The following is a 24,690-nucleotide window of genomic DNA, read 5'->3' as shown; positions in this document are numbered from 1 at the left end:
TATGAAATATATAATAATTAAAGGAGATTGTACTTAAGCAATGCTACCCTAACCATTGTATTTCTATTTAATTCTACGAACTTTTAGATTATTCCTCGTATAGATAAAACATATTGACTAAGGGTGGTTTTGGAATCTTCTTGTGATAGTCAAATAAACCGCAAAAAATAAATCACTTCAATAAATACTATTTGTATTAAAATCTACATAAACGATCGTATAACGAGAATATTGTGAAACACAGCCACCGATGATTTTACACACAACACAATCATGTTCCACCACGACAACGCAATAACCGCTGAAATATATTATCTTTACTTGCAATTTTTCAAGTTTAAAATTTAAAAACAAATGTCGTTTTTTATATTTCTGGTCATTTATACAAGTTTTTGAAGATAACTGTCGTAGTTCTAATCATATAGACATTAACTTGAAAATATATTGGCTATGTTCGTTAATCAACTCAACAAAATCTTATTTAAAAATGGCGGATATTCAAAAGATTAAAAAATCGTCACTTTTGATTAAAAAAAATTAACATAAAAAAATTAGTATATAAAAAACTTCACTTAAAAAAATCCTAGAGAAAAAAGTAGAGGTCCAAAATGTTCTATAATATATATTGAAATAAAATTTAAATTAAAATATACAGAAATTTAAATTTATATACTACATAATTATTGCGGCCTTTGTCGTTTTTTTTTTGTTTTATTTTATTTATTATTTCTGTGTATATTTTTTACATCCTATATTTTTTTCAAGTACTCTTAAAATTGGTGACTGATTATAAATGGTAGGATGTAGATATTGATTTTAATTTTTTAATTGCTATGTTATAAATTATATTAAACGTAATAATTAATAATTATGATATGTCATATATGCCCCTACAGCTGGGGCCGGTTTTTTTTAATAATAGTGCATTTTTATATTTAAAAATTCGAGTGTCGGTGCTGGGGCTTGAACCCGCAACCTTATAGTTACTGGTCTGAGACGTTACGGACTACGCTATTCCGTCCTCATAATGTCTCTGTGTTCAACTGTCGTGTGGTCAGTTGTCTGGTTTCCGCTTTTCTAAGTTCACTCGTCCACGCAACTCGAGAAAACCATATCCCAACATACCTTGTAGGAATTTTGTGGAACATAAAAATTGATAATATTTATATTTCCTCATATACAGGTCGTGTGCATTATTTGCCGACCAGAACAATGAAGAACGTTTAAGCATATTACGCACTGGGTGATTATACAATGCACAGTCCCCTCTAGCTCCCCAATTTATTGCATGTTTTATATAAGCTGATGGAATCTGTAGTACGTTGGTATAACATAAGGTGACAAAACGTCCTCCTTTGAGGATTGTCCTTTTCGAGCAAAAATGTCCGAGGTTACTAATTTTTAGCTCCCGCAGCATCCCTAAATGAACAAAAAATCCTAAATAACTTTTTTTTATACAGAACTTCCGAAATTACCTTTCTTTTGCTTCTGCGTCAATTTGTTCTCTATCAAAAATGTCCGAAATGATTATTCTATTTTTAGTGACCATTGATATGTTGAAAATATGGTCACTTTATATAATACAAGGTACCCTAATCGGTTACCAATTCAATCGTGGTTGTGTGGTCTTTTGGTTATAGTCGAATAAACTGCAACGAGTTTTGATAAACAGTATTTGTACTGATAATGAAGTATCGTGAGTTAATAGTAGGACGTAGAAAGAAGGTCCTGGTTCAGTTCAGGTTTCATAAACATGAAAATTCCATTCTCTCGGTGAGATGATACAATGGTGGTTTCGATCGAACGAAGTATTGGAAGAGCATAGAAGGATAGTAGAGAAAATGTTGCGCGCCCCTGCCGCCTCTGAAACACAGCCGCCGATGATTTTTTAAGGGATCTCGGCCTTCGTGACATCACAGTCAGCCGGCGCGGGACAATTATAGTTAGACGGCGCTAGAGACCGGCGAAGAAAGCTGCCTTCTAGATCCGCGCGCTCTCGTCTCAACGGGCGTTCGCAAATCGGTAGGGCTCTGTCTATCGCGTATCGCGAATGGCGAAGGTCGCGTCTCGCTATCGTTTTCGATAATCATTCGGGCGGCGACGGCTGAGGCGGAGGTACGCGCGTTCCGTTTTCGCGATATGGCCAAAAATTACGCAAACTAACGGTCTTCTTCGTCGGTCTTCCTCGCCGACGCGCGGCGCGTCAAATGTGCACCGTGTCTAGGGACGAGCGCTGCGCCAAGGCGCCGCCGCGTTCGGAGATCTTCGCCAAAAGTACGTAATCGCACCCTATCGCACCCGTGCTTACCGACGGAAGGGTTTAATGTCAAGGTCGCGAGCGCAGATAACCCATTATCTGCGCGCGGAGGAGAGGTCGCGCGGATCTCGCGAGCGGCGCTCGGATCGCTCGGATCGCTCCGTGCGAAAACGGCGGTGTGGCGGAAGTGGCGCGTTCGCGAATCCGGAGACGATTTTGCGCACGGCTCCGGCGTTCGCGGACGAGCGAAAATGTGTGCGAATTTTACAAAACAGTGTATTATCTCTTCAGCGCAGTGATATATTTTTAATAATCGTGCAGAAAACTTTTCTAATTTTGTGAATTGTGAACGAACGTTTCAGAATCCAATACCTTTGTGCAAAAGTGCATTTTTAACGTTAGAGTTTCATTTAATGTGTATTTTTTTTATATATCCCTCCCTCCGAATATTTTCACAAATGTTCAGATAATATACAAACAGTTCAGTGCAGTTTTAATGTTAGAGCGAGGAACAACATTTGGTGTTAACATTTTTAAAATGTTATCTAGTTTAAAGTTGATAGGCAAGTAATAATGCAGTGCTTACAATTTCGTGTCAATGTTGTATTATTCAATAATTTCTCGTTTTGTAAAAAGGTTCACTCCCCCCCCCCCCACCTACCGCATACTTAATATTATTTGCATTGCAATATACACAAGTGCTACCAGTTCTATTGTGAGTGCAAAATTATTTTTTAAATATAATTTGATAGTGCCTAGAAAAAAATTGGTTTTACTATGTTTACATATTGAACATCAATTTTATATTCAATAATTTTCTATTTTGCCCCAACATTTTTTTTGTTTTTGGTAAAATACAAATTTCTACAGAAGTGTTGACACTTCGATTATCAGTACATTTAAATATGATTTTATAATCGATAGAAAACTTTAAATATTATCCAGTAGTGGAGTGATTCCGCAGTTACATATCATATTTGATCATTTTTCAAAAAGTTTCCACTCCCCCCCTTTACTGCTCATTTAATATTATTTACATTGAATCTAAGTGTTACAAATTATATTGTGAGTGCAAGATTATTTTTTAAATTTGCTTGTATAGTGCATTTTTATAACTGAAAATAAAATTTCATAATGCCTAGAAAAAACTTCGCTTTTAAAAAACTATGGTATATATTATAAAGTTTCTGGTGAAAAAATACTACAATGCTAACATAATATACACCGAAGATATATTTAATAATACCTAATTTTTCCCCAACTTCCCCCCCTCTTCTCGCTTATTTTAATTTTTCTAAAGTGTTAACAGTTAGATTTTTAGAGCATTTAAATATAATTGTATTATTTACTGTTATTTTTTAATCGATAGAAAACTAGATCTTATCCAATATAAAGTTTCCCCGGTGTTCCATATTATATCGTATAATTCCTCGTTTTGCTCAATTTTTTATTCGTGCAACAGTAATAGTGCAGTTTGTGGATATTATCTAATTTGTTAATGAGTGATACAAATTTGATTTAATGTTGTTTGCTAAACTCACCCCCCCCCCCATTATTATTAAAATGTAAAAATAATTAAAAACAGTGTTGATTTCAAAAATGTCCTTCGTAAATTAAAATAAAAAAGTTTATTTTGCATACCAAAAAATGGTCACCTTGGACATTTTTGTGCATTTATAAACAAAACTGTCCGAGGTGACATTTGTTTCAGTGTCCTTTGATATTTTCAAAATCTGTTTCAAAAGTTGGTTTTACTAAAATACTTTTTCTTAAGCAAATAAAATAAACTAGAAATAATTGATTTTTCGGTCGGGCTCAAAATTTGAAATTACGCTTGGAGTAAATTTTTATTTATATTGAATGTTTATAAATGCAGAATTGCATAATGAAAAAAGTTTTTGGACAAGTAATACTTAGATTTTGTCGAAAACACTTTCACGCTTTCATTATTTAAATTGCAATATCCACAGAAGTGTTGCTAATGCTGATAATACTAAGAGAAAGACTATCCTTTCAGTAAGTCGGCTTTCATAAATGATGCCATGGGCTTAGTGGGGTGGGGGTCAGCGGAATTGTGACAGGGTGAAATAAACCGGAGACGGGCACAATGATACCTTGTGACAGAGGAGTGGGTAAAAAAATCACGAAAACCTGAGACATAATTAAATAATTTAAAGAAGCCGCCTAATAGCAAAGTTTGGTTTATATAGTATTTTTTTATAAATCATTGTCCAGAATTTCAAAATATAAACGTAGAATTGAATTAAGTTTATGGGAGCAAGTGTTTTTATCAAAAGTTTATTTTTTATCGCAAATTTTAAATTACAAACAGTGCATAATATAAAAGAGACTAGACTTTTAATTAAAGATTTTATAGTGTATTTTTTGTAGATTAAATTGCAGAATTGTAAAGCAAAGAGACATTTTTCAGATACAGTTTAGTATTAATTAGATAGGCTAACAATAATACAGTGCTTACAAAAAAAATAGTGTTTCATATTTTTTAATGTTAGAGTTGAAGAAAGGCCTAATTTTAAATTACTTTTTTTATAAATTGTAATGCAGAATTACAAGGAAATGCTTACTTTTTTGTATGAACTTGATAAGCGAATGATAAAGTAGTGCTTACAGGTTATATTTCAGTATATTATTTGCCTAATATTATAATTTAGAACTGAATGAAAATATAACTTTATAGTGTTTTTATTATAGATTCAAATTCAGAATTGCAAAGAAATACTTATAAAGCATAGCAAACTTTAGATATTTACATTTTTCAGACACCTTGTTTGAGCTTGATTGACGAATGAAACTGCAATACTTACAAAATATATTTCAATTCATTTTTTATGTTAAAAAATTGATTTACCAATATTTATTTTATAAATTCTAATGCAGAAAGATTTTAGGTGTTAATTTTTTTCAGATATTATCTAATATGGTCATGATTTGCAGATGAAACTGCAGTGTTATTACTAACTATTAAAAATAATAATTTCAGCTAGAATGCTTATTAAATCGAATAAATTTGTTTAAAATATAAATCAATTTATTCAAAACAGTGTAAAACGTTTCTTGTTTTGAATCTAATCGTTTATTTTCTCATTTTTTGTAAAGTAATATTTTTAAATTTGAATGACTTAACCTTCCTGAAACCGCCTAGTGTTATATTTGATAATATCTTATATCTCATTAGAGATGCTATCTAGTATATTTGCAAAGTGCCACTCCCCCAACTCTTATTTGGGAACATTATTTTTAATTTGAAATGTTCACAGAAATGCTGCCAGTGCAGAAAATTATTAAGTGAAAATATTTAGTATAAAGATGAATTTCCCCCTCCCGCGAAATTTGTTTTGATTATTGAAAATTGCAAGTGTTGCCAGTGTCGAAAATAATTGTCGATAAATAGGGCAGTGCAAAATCGAAGGAAGACAAGCGGAAGAGCTTAAAAGCTCGAAATAAGGGCTCCGGCGGCCGGTGGGGGGCGCGCCTCTTTGCGAATCGGCGGACGCGGCGTAGTTGGCGCGCGAATCCGGCCGCCGCACGTCGATCGCCTCCCGGCGCGTTCGCGAATTTCCGCCGTGCGAATTTTTCGAAATTGGCGGTCTCGCGTCGTGGCACCAGTCGCGAACCGGAGTCGCGGCCGCCGCCGGCTCCGTGAGGCCGCGACACGGCGACATGCCGCGAAGGGCCGCGGCCGGCGAGGGCGTGCACCCTAGCCAGCAACAGCAGCAGCACCACCGCGCCCCCCCGCTCCACCCCCCGCAGCACGCGACGACGCCCTCAAGGGACGATTTCGAAGCCCCGCCCGGTGAGCCTTCGCCCCCGCCCCGCAACAAGTGGACTCCGGGGGGCGGCGCCCCTCGGCCCCCCCGCGCGCCCCGCCCCTCCCTTCCGCCCGCGTTATTTATATTATCGAACTGCGGCGCGTTCGCAAATCCGCGCGCGCTGCGTTTCGCAATATGGTCGCGAATGTGAATTTTTGGCAAATGTGATTTTTCGGCTTGCAGCGCCGCTCGCGCCCAAGATGGACCAGCAGTTCTGCCTGCGGTGGAACAACCACCCGCACAACCTGACCGACGTGCTGGCCAGCCTGCTCCAGAGGGAGGCGCTCTGCGACGTCACCCTGGCCTGCGACGGCGAAACCGTCAAGGTACCCCCCGCTTCCCCTCACCCTCTCCATACAACCCTCGCTGCCGATTTATTTAACCTTTTTTTTAAATAAACAAGTGCATGTGCACCAAGTCAATTAATTACACACTGGAAATATTTTCAGAACGTCTGCTCAAGAAGCAAGTGAACTCGTTTCAGAGCTCGGCGTTGAAGAGTGTAGTTTAAAAACAAAAACTAGTGACTGTTCTTGACCTATTTTTCAAACATTTTATATATTTTTAAATCTTTTCAGATATAATTTTTACAAGCAAATCTCTTAATGATATCCCTCAAACTTGAAAAAATAGCATAAAAATTGCTGCTGTATAAACCCTTTGACATTTAGTCAAAGTATAAGTATCAATTTAATTTCAAAACTTAGCATTTAATGTAATTGTTGACCCAATTTCTTCCCTTTAAAAATTAGAAATAATCCTTCACCATAAATGTGAAAAAATATTTAATTCCCTATACTCCGACCTATAAAACATATATTTATTTATTTCCCAATTTGGGTTTACCATTAATATCCTTAATGACTCATACTTATGATATATTTTATCAACATATTATTTAATTAAAATAATGCACTAATATATACATCATATCATTGCATTATCTCTAATGTAACATATTTTACTTTTTTGATAGATGCTAATGGTTGTATGATTGTAATAATTTAAAAAATGTTTGCTTAAAATTCTAACGTTCAATGGACTTAATTATCGATAACATACTCGATCATCTCTAAACACCATATATGAAGTGCATACAATATTAATCCTTTGAGCGATATCGCCGTTAATGTATGATGGTCGATCTTTCACTGTTTTGAAGTACCCCAGATAGTTATATATTTACATAAATAATAAATTAAAAACATTTATATAATACATTTTATAATTTGATTCATTTTATAAAAAATATTTATACAAAAGAAATATGTAAAATAAATTAACAAAATTCAATAATAGAAAAGTGTTAAAATAAATTATTAAAACATACTAATACAAAATATTAGTAAAATAAAACGCTGCGAATCACTGATTTTCTTCTATAATTTACTATAAATGCAATATAAAACAAAAATAAATAAATTACAAATACGCAAAATTATCTCACTAATCAAAGGGTTAAGAGTTATAATAATTTTTTTCATATATCTAACAATAAAATAGCAAAAAGTGGATTCTGAAATTTTTAAATGCCAACTGAGTGGAATAAGATGGAACAAACTCCATTGTCTGACCGATTGTTTCTTGAAAGGGAATTTTATAATAATTTTTAACGTTTTGTTTATAACTAGGCTTTGTCAACTATAAGACGATACTTGTGGCTCTTGCGTGTCTATGAAACATATGCCGGTATAAACACAACACTAAGAAAAATGATATTCTTGATATTTCGAACACATACTAAACTGTTATGTGATATTTTTTATTCATTCATTAGAATTAACCCTCATTTTGTTGATATGCAGCTATTGCGCTTCGTTCACTTAATATACGGAAGTGACGTGCTTTTGACCTGAAAATGTCAGATTAATTGCTTCTTAAATGGTTAAGAGAGAATTCAGTAAGGTATCATTTTTTTATTTTTTATATAATTGTGTTCATCACACCTCAAAAAAATAACATAGTAAAAAAGAAACAATCTTGGATTGAGATTTTACTAGACCGAATAGATATCGAAACTGCTCGGCCAAACTAAATCTTATTTCAAACAAGTTTGAGACGAGTTTTGTCAAGTTATACTTATTCCGACTAATTATGTTTCGTATGGGTTGCTATTTCGCCCTTAATTTTGAACGCTAAAAGTCAATTTAAATAAGTAATACATCAAATAATTGTTCCATAAAACAAATCGTTTCATGTAAACAATTTCTATAGAAAATGATTCCAATTAATTATAGAGTAAAATAAATAAACAAAACAAAAAATATTTTATGGTGCGATTTAACATGGACTTATTTTAAGAGATATGTGCATTTAAATAAACGATTTTTTTGTGCGTTACAATAGTAAAAATATTAGCAATAGATAAATATTATGTTCAATAAAAAATGTTAGATTCAGCAACATTTTATTTGCAGTGTGCACTAAACGGATAATATGTGCATTAAAATAAATAAGTGCTAGTGTAACAGTCAACGACCGAAGTTAAGCAAAATTAGTTGGTACTTGGATGGGTGACCGCTTGGTGACGTCGGGTATCGTTGGCCATAATATTTAGCTATATCAAGTTTTTCATTACCGAGCGAGCATTGTTCAAAACAGTGAACATCCCTTGAATAACTGCAATGAATCTATTTAAACGGAGGATTATATAAAATAGTTTAATAACTTGTCGCATTATCACCAAGCAGTCGCAGTACCAATGTTGTTTTACTTCACTCGTTGACTACACCTGCCTATTTATTTTAATGCACAAATCATTTGTTTTAGTGCACACTACAAATAATTTTTTTTTTTATTGAACATAGCTATATTTATTTAATACTCGTTTTTATTGTAATGCACAAAAAAATCGTTTTATGGTACAAAATATTCATTTAAATATGCACATGTCTTAAAATAATTCCGTGTTAAATTGCACCTTCAAATATTTTTTGTTTTATTTATTTATTTCGTACTTAAATTATTTATTTATTATATTTGTAAATATGTAACTATCTGATGTTCCGCAAAACAATGAAAGATCGATCATCGTATATGTACGGCGATACCGCTTAAAGGGTTAAATGATAGACGAGTATTCATTTATTAATGTTGATTTTATTCCAATCAGCGTTTTATAATAATATATTTTTGCAGATCTTTTAAACATGATATTTCTATTTCAGGCCCATCAGACGATCCTTTCGGCGTGCTCCCCGTACTTTGAGAGCATATTTCTTCAAAACTCACATCCGCACCCCATAATATTTCTTAAGGACGTCAGATATAACGAGATGAAATCGTTGTTAGACTTTATGTATAAGGTGACTATGAAGTGCTTGTTGTATTTGGTGCGACGGAAGCGGATTAGACGATTTATGAAAAAATTAAAGAAATTATTCACACGTAAAAGGAAATCTTGCCCGAGTCAAAAATCACAACTTCACAGGAATGTTAAAACAACATAATATGATACAATTCTCCGATCGACTCGTTTAATTATTTTTCCTCAATTTAAATCATAAATAGCTTTTCGTAAATTTCACACAAATAGAGAAACTAGTTAAAATGAGACAATTTAAATAAGTTATATATAAAATAATTGTTTCATAAAATGAATTGTTTGTGCATTAATGTTGAATAGTGAATACCTTATATATAACTTTGCAACGAATCATTTTCTGAAGATTTGCCTTACATAAATGCACATATCTCTTAAAACAACTCCCTGTTAAATCGTACCCATAAAATAAATCCAAGGCTCAGGATTTAAAATATATAATATTTGAACAGTTGTAATGTGTTTATACAGTCCTTAATGTTTATGAAACATTGAATTTATCGTCTAATCGCACCCGTCACACCTCATATGATCGAACAGTACTAACTGAACGTTTCCGAAGGGCGAGGTCAACGTCGGCCAAAACATGCTGCCCATGTTCCTGAAAACGGCCGAAAGCCTACAAGTCAGAGGCTTGACGGACAACACCACCTTCAATTCGAAAGTATGTTCGTCTTCGTCTTTATCGTCTCGACGATGATCGTACCGTTGTAACGCTCGAAAACATTACAGGCGGAAGGGAGGAGCACGCCTTCGACTCCCGCTGTGGAAAACCTGTCGATGAGCAGCAGAGATGAACGAATTCCCGACAAGAGACGACGCAAAAACAGTTCGACCGGCGCCGCGTCCAACAGCTGCGACAGCCCGCATCCTCATCTCCTGCCGCCACCGGCTCATCCTTCGCTATTAGACACTTCCGCCCCCCTACAGAGGCATTTCGCCGAGTCGCAGGTACTACGATCATCGCGTTTGCAGCCCGAAACCGTTCATTTCAAACGTGCGCCTTTCAGATATCCTCGCTAGCATATAAGAGTAGTCCGGGTCTTGTCGGCGGTCACAAGCAGAGCGGCAGGTCGAGCAGAGGGACCGACGAAGAGTCCGGAGGGAGGGACGGCGCGAGTCCGCCGCCTCCTCCGGCTCATTCTACTCCTCCCGTCAACCAAGCGATGGTCAAGCAGGAGACCATCGATACGCCCTATCACATAATGAATACTGAAATGCCGTTGGTGAGTCCGCTTTTCTTACTTCGTTGTGTACGTTTCCAGTCTCAAAAAAATCTGTGGTGTAATTATATAATTATAATTGGCTAGATTAAGTTTTTATTGTAAAAGGGGAAGAATGAGAGACTCGGCTCGTAGTGATGCGCCGTAATTGGAACGGTGGATCCTGTGATATATTTTTTCATTGTGTATATAGTGATTTTCTTTTAAAGTGAGTGAAAAGTGTGATTGCTAAAGACAATATATCCATTAGTGCATAATAAATTGAAGTAAAAGTGTATGTAAAACATCCCAAGTGTAAAGTTCTCTGGAAAACGCCCGTCACTAACAAATTATATATCGCGACGACGATAATATGTTAACCGACTCGCTACAGGGAATGATCTTTTTCTTCTTTGTAAATTGTAAAATAGAACGAAAAACATAACGTGTCATAAGCGAAATCGTTAATAGTCGTCTACACAGGAAGGAAGGGATCTGCTCTGTCGACCTAAATTTTAATACTTTTCGAAAGACGAGAATGTTTCTTTTCTCTTGCGAAAAAAAACATTCTTATTTAAAAATATAATGATTGGTATAAAAAACAAAATCCTTTCCTTCTTTGTTGACAGACGATTGATTGGGCGAGACTAAACGCTCGTGGGGCATCTCCTGCTAGCGAAGAGGGGATGGGTCAGGCGGCCGGATGGCAACCGTCTCCCCCCACTCCTCCGCAATTGTACTCTTCCGAAAGCCACAGCACTTTACACCGGTATCTTACGCAAAGCAAGCTCACCGAACCTCCGCAGCCCATCGACTACTGCACCGACTCGGTGGGGCGGCGGACCAGAGCGAAAGAGTCGCCTAGGCACGATTCTGTCATTCAACCGCCGACAGCGAGAGCGCCGCAAACGACTCGGAAAGGAGGTCGATTTCGAGCAAACTGGTTGGAGCAGTTCGATTGGCTGCAGTACGACGAGAGGATGAACATCATGTTCTGCACGTACTGCCGTCGCTGGTCACACGAGCTCCCCGACATTCGCACGTCTTTCGTGGAAGGCAACGGAAACTTCCGCTTGGAGATTGTGAACCATCACGACAAATGCAAAGCTCATCGGCTGTGCAGAGATCGAGAGAGAGGAGCGGGCGACGGAGGAGGAGGGACGACCGCTATGCAGGACGAACCTCGATGAGCTACGTCTTTGGAATCAGTGCATCGACACGTTGTGAAAAGAGCACGCTACTATTATAAAAATGTGCCAGAGTGAGGAACAATTATCTGTGATTTTGATGTGATCGTTCGAGTGTTAGCTGGTTTCTTACGAACTGACCAATATTGAAGATATTAGATTTGTGAATCAGATAAATCAGTCCCTGCAGAAGTCAGTTTACATTACTTTCTTTAATCCTCCCCGGTCATGCCCAAATTAATTCAACAATTTGTAATGCTCATTTTTTATTATTATAATGCACAAACAATTATTTTATATATTGCGCATTAGAATATTTTATAAAAAAATATTGAGAGCTTCTGAATTGATATAAAAAAATACCACAAAAGACAATTATATAAAAATATGTAAAATAAATTATTATAATATACTAATACAAAAAAGTAGTAAAATAAATCAACGCAATAAAATGTTGAGAATCATTGATTATTTTTCTATAATTTACTATAAAGGCAATATAAAATAAAAATAATAAATTACAACAGAAATAATTATTACTATCAGATTTATCGAAAAAACTAGCTAAAAATTAAATTTGTGCGAATATTTTTAAATGTTTTAAAAGGCTGCATAGAAAAGGGTGGATCAGTGTAAAAAGTTTTTGAGTGAAATACTGTGACCGGGAAGTGGTTAATAGAATTGCAATTTAATAATTTTCCTATAATTCTGGCTTGCCTTAAAATATTAAGCAATGTCCTAAAATTTTATACTTTCTATAAAACATAGATATTTATATTTTTTATATTAGGCTTGCTCAATGCTTGCCTTTCTGCAGGCACCGATTCATACATCGATAACTATATTGAATCTGTGTAAAGCATTTTTATACATTTCGGTTGTGATATGAAACATTAGCGTTTAAGTAATCCTTTTTTAATATTATAGCTAGATTATATATATATATATATATATATACATATATTTATATTTATATATATATATATATCTTTATATATATATATATATATATATATATATCTTTATATATATATATATATCTTTATATATATATATATATCTTTATATATATATATATATATATATATATATATATATATATATATATATATATATATATATTTGAGTTATTATAATGTTACGATTATACAATATAGTCTATGTTATTTTTACCGTAAAATGACGACGATTGAGAGAGAACATTATTTTTAAAGTTATAAAACAACCGAGTTTGATATGGATTACTTTTGCATACTCCATGACTAGCAATTAAGTATGCCATTTTGTCTTCAGCATTCACTGCCACTATTCGGAAGACGTTATTGAATTTTTTGATAAACTATGGATTGCTAGTCTTCAGATAACATGTAATTATTTTATATAAAATTTGTTATATATGAACTTTTACAATTGTGTTTTAATTAATTTTAAAGACAACTCATATTTTCGTAATGAATTTATACATTAATTAATTTTTTATTTAGTTTCTCGATAGTTCCTTAACGATGCTGGATTGAAATCATTAATCATATTATGTTTTACTATCTATATTCATACGACAAAGATGTAATTATTATATCATTAAATGATGTTATTATGTATTGATGTTAAATGTATTTATACGATATTGATGGTGCTATGTCATTCGTTGCGTTGGCAAGGACAGGGTTTTAGGTTATACAATATTTTTCTTATTAACGTTTACATACATAGAACGGAATAATTGTTAAATATTTATTGTTAAGCGTAACAGAAATACGCACTTTAATTAATGTGCCATTATATAGATAAAAACGAATGCATTTAACTATTTTAAACCGCGAGTGGCATATCGTCTTAACATTTGCATTCCAAGAAATGATCTAAGATAACAAAAATCTGTTTTTGACTGACTTGGCATCGTAAAGAACAAATTCCCGTAAAAGAACCAACTCATATGATAAATTTACTGTATTTATGGATGCTATATATATATATATATACATATATCTTGTATTTGGATAATTTTGTGATTGAAGCTTTGTATTTATTTTTAGTACATTGAAGGTGCATTTTAATAATGCACTAAATATATTATTTTAATAAAAATCTAAAATGTTTTGTAATTCACGTATTCATATTCCGAAAACCATAACAATCGAATTGATTGTTTGACTTGTTGCATAATCTTGTAATACTGGAAATATTCAGACGTCAGGTGTTTATATATGCGTCACTTTTGAGATTGGAAACGTGTCACAATATAATAATATAAAGTAATCAATTTTTTAAATCTCTTGCAAATTGTGCTCTTTTAGGGTCCAACCGATATGACATCTTTACTCCAATCTCACGGAATACCGGATCACACGGATTCGGATAGCATGCTGCCGTCACATCTCGAAGCCTCCGACACGATGGATGGTAAGGGATACTATTTTACAAAAGAAAAAGTAATTTTAGACGCATTTTATTATTTGGTTTGCTTCGGGTATAGAATTTTATTTTTATTACAAAATAATTGAACAATTCAAAATGACCATTGTAACCGATTGTTGAAAATTATAGTTCAGTATTATTTTGAAACACAATGAAATAATTTTTATGCATGAAAGTGTTCTTTATTCGGTTTAAAATTGAAAAAATACGATTTGTATTATACATATGTATGTACATAAAATTGTGGTTACAACATGGTTACAAAAAAGGTACAGATAAATATTAACAACTTGTATATATAAGAATTTACAATTATTTTTTTCATCTGTAAATTTTTATATGTACAAATCTTGCATGAAGTTCGCATGTTGCTTGTTTGATTTTATTTTTGTTAATATACTCTTATCGTTATTAATCGGTGTATGGAATGTTGCTTGTCTAACTGTCATAAACATAAGATTTAATTATAATAATAAAAAAATAATAATAAAACACTGGTATCATATACTCACATACACAATACATCAATTTTATTTACAGCGTTGAAAATTTACAAAGATTTGTAAATTTCGAATCAATTATTTGCATCTCGTAATATGGGGTAATTTATTTATATATAAAAATAAACAACATTAAATAAAACTGTTTTCGTAGATACATTTTTAGTGTTACAGTGAATGCCATGTCCCATTTTGAAGGATTCTATAATGTATTCATTTTTTAGAAAGGCATGTAAGTAAATTGAATAGTAAAATGGGAAGGATTTGAAATTAAAATAGAGATATATAAAGATGGCAAAAATGTTATTCGTTCGTTTCCGTGGGATTTTGCAGAGAACATTTCCGCCGACGAGAACCATGAACCTCCGGAATACGCACTGATGCAGTCCATCCGCCGTAAGAGCGAATCTAGCATTAGAACCAAATTGCTGCTGAAGGGCAGCAACCATTCTTTTGACTTGCAACCGTGCACCACGTGCGGTAAACACGTCGCGAATATCAGGAAGCATATGAAATCGCATAATCCCGATCAGCACAGGTGTCCTTATTGCTCGTTGATCCTCACGAGGGCCGACAATCTGAAACGACACGTTAAAATGAAGCATTTCAATTCAGAACTAGAGAAGAAATGCTTGAATATATAAAGAATACTTTGTTTTTGTTAGGTACTTATTTAGTTTATATAGTAAAGAAATTATTTAGACACTGTAGTTAAAATCGCAACTTGTCGTTTCTTGTTTCACTTTTTTTTACTGTAAAAAGTTGCAATTATTAAAATAATCAAAAACCTTCCATGCCTTCCAATTTATTGTATCAGTTTACAGACAAAAATTTTAAGCATATTTGCTGTATCCTTAAATTATGCAAATAATATATTACAATTTTATTTGTGTCATTGAAAATTGAGTTACTTCTGAATCTTATGTAACTTTCACCATTATTTATGCTTTAAACTGGTTACTCCACAGTTTTAATTATTAAAATAATCGAGAACCTTCCATGATATTTTTTAGTATATTTGCTGTATCCTTTAGATTTTAAATTATGCAAATTATTCTATTCACGTTTGTGCCATTCAAAGTTGGGTAATATCTGAGCCTTATGTAGCTTTCACTATTTTTCATTCTTTAAACTGGTTACTCTACATAAGTATCAAACGTTCCATTCCTTCCAAGATATTCTATTAGTGTCTAACAAAACTTCTTTAGACTTTAAATTATGCCATTAAGAGATTTGTGCCTTTCAAAGTTAGATAACTTATGTTTTGCTATCAATAAATAAATAAATAAAATACAACGGAAGTGGAATTACTTTTTTATAGAAGCTTATGACAGTTGTCAAATTTTGACTAATACTATTTCTTCTAGTGTTCAATAAAAACTAAATAAGTACCTTTTGGTATTCATAAATTTGATAATGTACGATTTTTTCTAATTTAAATTTGATTTTTTTTAACTACCTAGTCAGGGTTTTTTTTAATTTTGCTCTAATTTGTCGTCTTAATATATTGAAATACTTTTACATTATTTCAATATACATTTATTGAACTATTTTTAATAGGTGAACTCAGTGTGATATGACTTATATAGTCGGTAACGTTCCTAATCGAAAACCGCAAGACTGATTTTACTTTTATACAAAAATATTTTTTATACCTTTTTTATTTTGATATTTATAAATATAACGAATTTGGTTTGTTACGATTTTATAATTATAAGGTTTTTAATGTTCCAAGTGCCTCAAAATATTAAAAAGACTGATGAATTTGTGCCAAATGTTATTATATGTATAATTAATATTATATATAGTTTTTTTGAAATATGTTAACTATACTCGCTTTGTCTCATATTTATTTGACTATTTTTAATATTAAAATGTGAACACAATAATAATAATCTTGTTCCTATTATTATTATTTAATCTTTGATTTTATATTAAAAGACATTGAAATTTCTTTCGCTTTTGTAGTTTTACTCGCATCTATATTGAAACTGCCCTTTATATAATCTATTTATTATCTATTGGTTTTTGAAAATTTCCACAGTTTTATGTTATTTCAAATCGAGCAGGTATGGTATGGGTGATCGTCGGTGAATATAATATGACATCTTACCCTCATTCGTGTTTCATACTCTTGCACCAATCATCATCTGGCTGTTATAACAAAACGCTTCCGCATAACTCGAAGATCCGCATTAATTAAAACTGTTTTGTAAATAAGTTGTTTTGGGGGAGTGGCGAGATAATTTTCCAAAGCGCAAGGTATCTTTTCTTCTCATTTCTAATCTTATCCATGCATGTTTTCATTTTTCTAATTTTTAATATGTAATAATTATGATTTAATGAATCGCGTGAAATATTTGCTTCTATGACGCTTTAGTAATCATGTTCATTATATGAAACACTATAACGTATGATGCTATATAAGTTTTTTTGATAGCTAAAAGTCTTTTAGTGTAATTATTATATAATAACAATATACATATATATTTAGTCCGGAGTGTCTCCCTTTGAGGCGAAACATAAATTAATGCAATATTTTGTAACACTCCTGCCGGGGGAACCAACATTCCATATATTTCTTAGATCAATGATGACGTACTTTTTAAAATCCACGGTTTATGGATATATCACGTTTTATCTTTTGATTTGAACATATTTAGGACATCTTAGATATATTGCACGTATAAAAATGAGTATGATATTAAGTTGGTGCAAAATCTCAGTTATCAACCGTTGACTTTAAAAATGTATAACTGTACTTGTTATTTAAGAATGATGAAAATCATTAATATGGATTATATTCAATCATTTCACAAAGTCTACTTTATCTGTAATTATGAAAAAGGAACGGATTACACGATTTTTAAAATAATGATTATTTGATATTGTGAAAAACACTACTATAAATAAATAACCACATGTAAATCGTCTTGTAATTTTGTTTTATAAAGATTATATTGTATTTTTTGCTACAAAGATACCTGATTTATATGTAAAATTTTGAGCTTTTTATTTATGAAAATTTATAATGCAGGGTTTATATTATATTACAATATTCAGTAGTGGTCGTTATAAAATACTATTATTTTTTCTAGCCTCTCAGACTTTTGCCAAAACTTATAGTAAATGATGCATATTTAATATTGCATTGATTTAAATATGAATTCTCGGCTCAAAATAATCATTTTTGTTATCGTAGTTGCTGTAAGAGTGTATTACTGTAATTAGTTTTTTATTAGCACGATTCTTTTACATTTATTACAGCTAGTGTTTTCATTGTCAACATTAATCACTACGGTGAAAGCATTTTAATACCTCATTGGTAAAATCAGTGCAATTATATTATGTACTATCGTATTGAAATCGATTAATCAGCGCTTAATTTTATATATAGATCAGGTTTTTCATATTTTATATATAATAATCTCATACTAGATTCCTTATCTTTGAATTTACTATTCGGCCCTCGGATTACAATGTTCTGCGTATGCATTTCTTAAGTCAACGGTCAGAAACGGGAATCAATTTTGCACCAACCTGATATATAATCGGATCGAACAAAGGTATGGCAATGTGGTTCGACGCTTGGGCGAACGTCCCCCGGTGGTGTGTTGTATGGGTGAGGAATGGCGGCGGGCAGTGACGTGTGTGTGTTACAGGCTCCAAGGGTTGGCACATGCGGCTGACATTCGAGAGAGTGGCGGGCGCGCTGAACCTCCACCGCTGTAAGCTGTGCGGCAAGGTGGTCACCCACATACGCAACCACTACCATGTGCACTTTCCTGGCCGCTTCGAGTGTCCCCTGTGTCGTGCTACGTATACGCGTTCAGACAACCTACGCACCCACTGTAAGTTTAAGCATCCGGCGTACAACCCCGACACACGCAAGTTCGATCCGCCGCCGACGGCGCCGGCGCTGCTGACGTCGCCGCTGCACCACGGCCTCGACTGATCCTCCCTGCTGTGGCTGGGCTTAGACGCGCTATGATCCTGCCCCGCCGCCGCTCCCCTATCGCGCGCTGCTGGAATCTCAATAGGTGCATTTGAAACTTTTACGAGGCCTTCTTGACGAGAGATGGAAAGAAAACGGAATGTGATCTAATGGATATTGATAGATGAAAATTTTTATACAAATGTAACTATTTACGGAGATTGTTTTATATTATATATATATTTAAAAAGTGAAATTTTATTATGTCATATTTAATTTTTTTTTAAATTTTATTAGTGTTGATTTTTTACGTGAATTCTAATATATTATCATATTTGAATTTTATATATTATAGTCATACGAGTTCTACGTAGAAGCAGCTTTATTGTTTTTTACACTCTGATAATTGAATTGTGTTCATATTACGCACATATATAATATATATGTGCAGCGTGAGCGTATCTATACAACGAAACCTTGTTTTTACGTCTTTCCGACCGATGCCAAAAAATGAACTTAAAAATCGTCGATACGCTGGTGGCATATATGATGATCGGTAGCTGCAGAAGGCTTAATTACTTAAACCGATCAATAGCTTAGATCGAAGTCTGTATCGTTATTTAATATAATCACTTCTCTCGGAATTTAATTTATTTTATATAATCACAACTTTCTGCAGGGCCCGATTGGTGTATTTTAAAGACGGTATGTTTAACATAATAGGGTAGTCACTCAAAGTGATAATTTGATAAAGCGCTGGACGCTGGAATAGAATTAAATCGGCGTATACGATGGGAACAATTTACTTTGGAATTAACATAAAATCAAAGTCTAGGTGTATAAATACGCACACGTCGAATTATATACATGTATATATACGCATGTCTGCATATATATACATATATAACCTATTTAGTATTTATATAAAGATATACACACACACACACATTGTGATCTTCCCGGCGGTGAACGAGTCCGTCGCGGCGTATGCTTAAATAAAATATAAATGAACACAACTTCGAAAAACGGCATTAAATATTGGCATTATGCGATTGGGACTAACCTAGAATAATATTAATATTAAATTCTGTTAAATTTTAGCTAAATTTAGGGTGGTACGGTAATCAAATTGTGATATATTGGAATGGTGCTACAGCCTAAGAGTGAAACACGGTGCCCCGTGTTGTCAGCATTGGCCGACTGTCGTAGATAGATAAATGTTTGCATACTTCGATTTGATCATTTATATAGCGGGTTACGATTATATCATCGATTGATACATACTCTGTGCAATATTACTAGTTATTTAATTTTTAACCAAACTAAATGTTATATTGTAACAATTGTCTAAACGTTGCGTCTACCTGATTTGTTTTTCTTATAAGTAATTTTTAGTTATTATTTGGGTTATGGTTAAAATCAAAACTAGTTAAGTAACAAAGATAAACAATTTCCATACCTCTGCAGATTAAGAGCTATTTAATACATATATACTTATACGCGCTCGCGTGTACGCATATATAAATATATATCTAATGTTATTATTGCCTAGCAATTATGTTCCATTACACAAAGTCAATTGAAATTTTATTTATATCCCATATTAAGTTATATAAATAGCGAATGCAATTATGTTGCATTCTATACTGCATTTATCTGTTGTATTTATTACTAATTTACATTAAATTGTGGTATGTTACAAATATATTGTGTTGTTATTGTAATAAGTTAAATAAAACCCCCAGTTCTCAAGAAAAGTTTTTTAAATATAAAATACACGTACACACATACACTCATACTTACAGAAAGTGTTGCATGCGCCGTCTTGTATTGTATATCGTTAGTTGCTGACTGGTAGACGTCGTAGCAGCAATCGTCAACTTCGGAACAAATCGACAGCATCGGTACAAAACCCAAAATTGGCTTTGATAACATTCAAATAATCCATGCGAATCATCAACTAATTTTCCTCTACCAAACCCTTCTATGATTTATTCTTCATCTTTATATAATAAATTACGCTTTCGTTTAATCGTTATAATCTCAGATTCACTGAATTTCAATTTTCCATACACTTATTTTTTTAACGATTGTGAAAAAAATCATATTTTAGTGAGCATGTTTATGTGTTAGGAAAGTAATCATATATCAGATCAATGCGAATCGGTGCGAAGGATGGATGCTGATACTAACTCGATCATCACTCTTAGCATGATTTTTTACTTCACTATCACGACCGCTTCTTCATCATGTTTTTGTTAACAATGCTTTTATTAATGTGTCGTTGTCTCTAATGTTGCAAAGACGTTCTTGCGATGCATGTTTGATGTGCTAAACGATTTTTTGTGTAAGTTTTATAATTTCACTTAGCTTTTATTGTTATAATTAGTTCGTATGAAGTATGACTGGTTCTCGAACCGTTTCTAAAAAGATGATTAAATATATTTTGCAGACGTGAACTGCTCCACACTGTCATATCACAGCATGTACACCGCGACATCCGATAACTCTGGATTGTGGAGGTGCAAGTCGTGCGGCAAGGAAGTATCCAACCGGTGGCACCACTTTCACAGCCATACGTCACAAAGATCCTTTTGCCCCTATTGTCCAGCCACGTACAGCCGAATCGACACATTACGATCTCATCTAAGAATCAAACACGCTAGTCTCGTCATGAAGCATTAAATCGTCGTCGGGGACTCCATCGCGGTTTATTTGTTTAACTTACGACCGCTTGTAAAGGAAGTCTTTAAATCTCTTCAATATTTTACTTTATGTATATATATATATATATATATTTTTATGTTATTTATATATTATATACAATAATAATGTATCCATGATTAACACGATTGGGACCGAAAATTTGGATCTATAATTTATATAGACAACGAAGTATATATATACATCTTTTGAACATACGTATATATATCAATATATATATATTAAATTTATCACAATTGTTAAAAAAAAATGTTTTTCCGTCCTAAAATTTTGTTCTCTTTCAAACGATTTGGTTTGGCTTTTGATTTAAAAAAGAATATTGTGTAAGAACATACAGTACTTATTAAATTGGGGGAGGAATTATAAATACATATTTTAACTGAAAAATATAGTGCCAAAATAATCTAAATTGTATCAAAGCAGTTTGCTTTTGCATCGGTGATGTCAATCAAAAGACTTGAAAAATATTGAACTGAAATTTTTATTCCATTGAAATTAATTTTGGCATGCCATATTTCAGTTATGGTTACCATTTTTTTAGTTATTAATCGACTATTTAGAGTCCTATTATCAAACTAATTTTCCAGTATTCGCCCTTTATGACTATATATGATATAATATTTATCCTTTAACGTCTTTTGTAATAAATATGGCCCAAAATTTTGCGCATACGTCAAATGAATAAATATTTACAGTTCTTAGAAAGCGCATGAATATTTGGATTAGTGCGGCAGATGTTCAACGATTGAATAAGCAGTATGGGGCCAAACATTTTCATTGTAGTAACAAAACACCTGTCCTCAGAAGTTCACATCGTTTCGATTGGATTTCAGATCGAAGATAATTCTTGAGACTTGTGTATGTCGTACTGTTGTGCTTCAAAACTAACCGTCGTTCATCTCAAAACAAGCATATTTTTTCTTCTAGATGGTTATATATGGTGAGGAGGTATGTGAACCCAGATTTATTTTTAACAATCAGTGCACAAAAACATGCTCTAATTTCTGACTTGATGGATGTACCGGTATGTGTAAGTACACAGGACGGTATTGTTTTGTTATTCTCGAGATAATTATTTTATCGCCTCTTTTATTTTTTTTTAATTTGATTTATTTTTTTAAATCAATATTATTTTTTGCACTGATTGTTATTTTTTTAAGAACTGCAAAACATCATGTATGATATGGTACGCTGATCATGTCTCACTTTTACAGTACTCAAATATTTTTTTAGTCCACTAGTACACTTGCTAGAGTGATATACGTGCATCGCCATACTAAACTTTCATTTTTCGATTAATTTTAATGGGTTTCATTCGCCAAATAACACAATAGAGCAATGCTTTCATATTATTAACATAGACTTTTAATAACAAAAAAGTGTACTAAATATAATACTTCATTTCTCTCTTCTGCTTTAACCTATCTATCTATACCCACTGCAAGATAAGCATAATGATAATATTTTGCAACTCCTCAATCCTATCTCTTATTGTTGAAATAAATTTCTTGTTACGTTTTATAATGTAATAGTAATATTCACATCCATCAACATAATTATTGGTCACATAAACATAAGAGGTAGAGCGGCACAGTAGATAGGGACCGGCGATTGTTATTTTTTTATTGAAATTTCACTTATCCTGTAACATTTTCTTGCGTTGTTTTAATTTATACCATTAAGTCTTGCTATGAAACATATTAATCTATATGGCTCTTTACACTTAACCACTAGTCCCGTTGATTTGAATTTGCTTGTAGGACTTTCATGAATTGAATTATTATTATTTTGCTTTTGCTTGATGACATGCAGCTGATTAATAGTGCCGAATAAATTTTCTTTTAATAAACTATATCAATTACAAGTTACTGAAAGGGAAGAAAGAGTTATAATATATTTATAAACGTTAAGATCTCATCCGAGATTAGCTTTAGCTGGGTGCTTTGCGAGAATAATAATGCCTTTGTGATAATTTGCGATATTTATTCTAAATTTTTCTGTCAAGTTATTCGAGACTAAGACGATGAACTGTGATTTATAATATGGTTAAGGTTTGTGACAATGCGATCAAACGCCGTCGTGAATTCATGAAGTGACAGAATATGGTTTTTGTTGTTTGTTTTTTGTTATACGTGTTTTCTTTGAAATTTTAATTCGCGTTGGTAAAGGCTGTGGAATGATACGTCAAACGTAACAGTATTGAATTTGTATTTTTGCATAAATCAAAATTAGGGTAATTTTGGTTCGTTTTAAATATAACATTTATTGTATGACATTGTTTGTATGACAAAAATAATCATTCTATCCCAAACTTACAGGGTTATAAGTAGAGGAACCAAATAAATTTATCTAGTGATCGAGATTATAGACGAATAGCCGAAAGAGTATTTTCATCTCGAGTCGCATATTAGTGTAACTTGTACATAATTGTGGTAACCGTTTTGAGATTAGAAAAAAATTGTGCGATATTATTTTTGGTAACTTAAAAAATTGACTGAATTATTTTATTGAAAGGAAATGATATATAATTTTATACTTTCACATATATTGATCTCCAACATTATATATATATACACTATTATTTTAATGGAAAATAAAATATTGTATATGTTTTAACATATATGATTATTATACCCAAATACCGTTTTTTTATTATAACTTATGGATGTATTTTATGTTCTTCTAAGGTTTTGTGTTTCAGCTACGAACAATACATCACAGCACTCTCATACACTACTTTCAGAAGGGTAAATAACCTATTAAAAGTTTGTAAATAAAATTATCGATTCACTACATTGCACTTCTCGTATTATAGAAATATATTTATCATATATATTCAAATAATTTAATTGTAAATACGACTAAAGCGTTCATACCATGAAATTTACAAAGAATTTTATCGACTACATATTCACTCATACAGCTGAACACATGTAGATGATATTTATTGCACATAGAAAATTCACACTGAAAATGTGCCAATATTTATAGCAACATGAGAGTTATTAAAACAGGTATTTATTAATTTTACAACATTAAGCAAATTTGTATACAATGTATTGTAAAGACGCACATATACATTAATAATAATAAACCACCATAAATTATATGATTAAAACTTAATTCCAAATCGATGAAGAAATGCTAATACTATGAATAAAAAATGAGGTTATGTCGTGACAGATAAGATATATTTAAAATATAAAACATACGTTTTACTCATCGATTTAACTTAATTTATTATTATAAACTACTCTTCTAAGTTGAAATATATAGTTTAAAAACAATAGATGCCATAAGAAACGTCAATCTGTAA

General features: G+C 32.7%; 2 protein-coding genes across 10 annotated transcripts; both read left to right on the top strand.

Annotated features, from left to right (window-relative positions):
- The first annotated feature begins 1,885 nt into the window (after positions 1–1,885).
- On the top strand, positions 1,886–23,756 carry LOC148226716 (uncharacterized). Of its 9 annotated transcripts, none has more exons than XM_088203479.1 (8): positions 2,032–2,274; positions 6,271–6,413; positions 9,255–9,392; positions 9,972–10,073; positions 10,142–10,360; positions 10,420–10,635; positions 14,096–14,201; positions 18,379–20,407. In XM_088203479.1, exons 1-8 carry the CDS (start codon positions 2,208–2,210, stop codon positions 18,669–18,671), a joined length of 1,284 nt encoding a protein of 427 aa, XP_088059605.1. In that variant the 5' UTR covers positions 2,032–2,207; the 3' UTR covers positions 18,672–20,407. The 9 variants fall into 9 exon arrangements, with proteins under 9 accessions (XP_088059602.1, XP_088059599.1, XP_088059605.1 ...); XM_088203471.1 differs by lacking the exons at positions 2,032–2,274; positions 18,379–20,407 and adding exons at positions 2,649–2,820; positions 21,103–23,756; XM_088203470.1 differs by lacking the exon at positions 2,032–2,274 and adding an exon at positions 2,671–2,820.
- On the top strand, positions 14,208–17,741 carry LOC148226717 (zinc finger X-chromosomal protein-like). Its single transcript, XM_088203480.1, has one exon. The coding sequence runs from the start codon at positions 15,097–15,099 to the stop codon at positions 15,358–15,360; it is 264 nt and encodes an 87-aa protein (XP_088059606.1). The 5' UTR covers positions 14,208–15,096; the 3' UTR covers positions 15,361–17,741.
- Positions 23,757–24,690: the final 934 nt, after the last annotated feature.

This window comes from Plectrocnemia conspersa, unplaced genomic scaffold, assembly GCF_051122295.1.
Source record: "Plectrocnemia conspersa isolate PC_06_02 unplaced genomic scaffold, ASM5112229v1 ptg000014l, whole genome shotgun sequence".
NCBI lineage: Eukaryota > Metazoa > Arthropoda > Insecta > Trichoptera > Polycentropodidae > Plectrocnemia > Plectrocnemia conspersa.
Note: the sequence above shows the minus strand (reverse complement) of the source record. Positions and strands in the feature narration are given on the sequence as shown.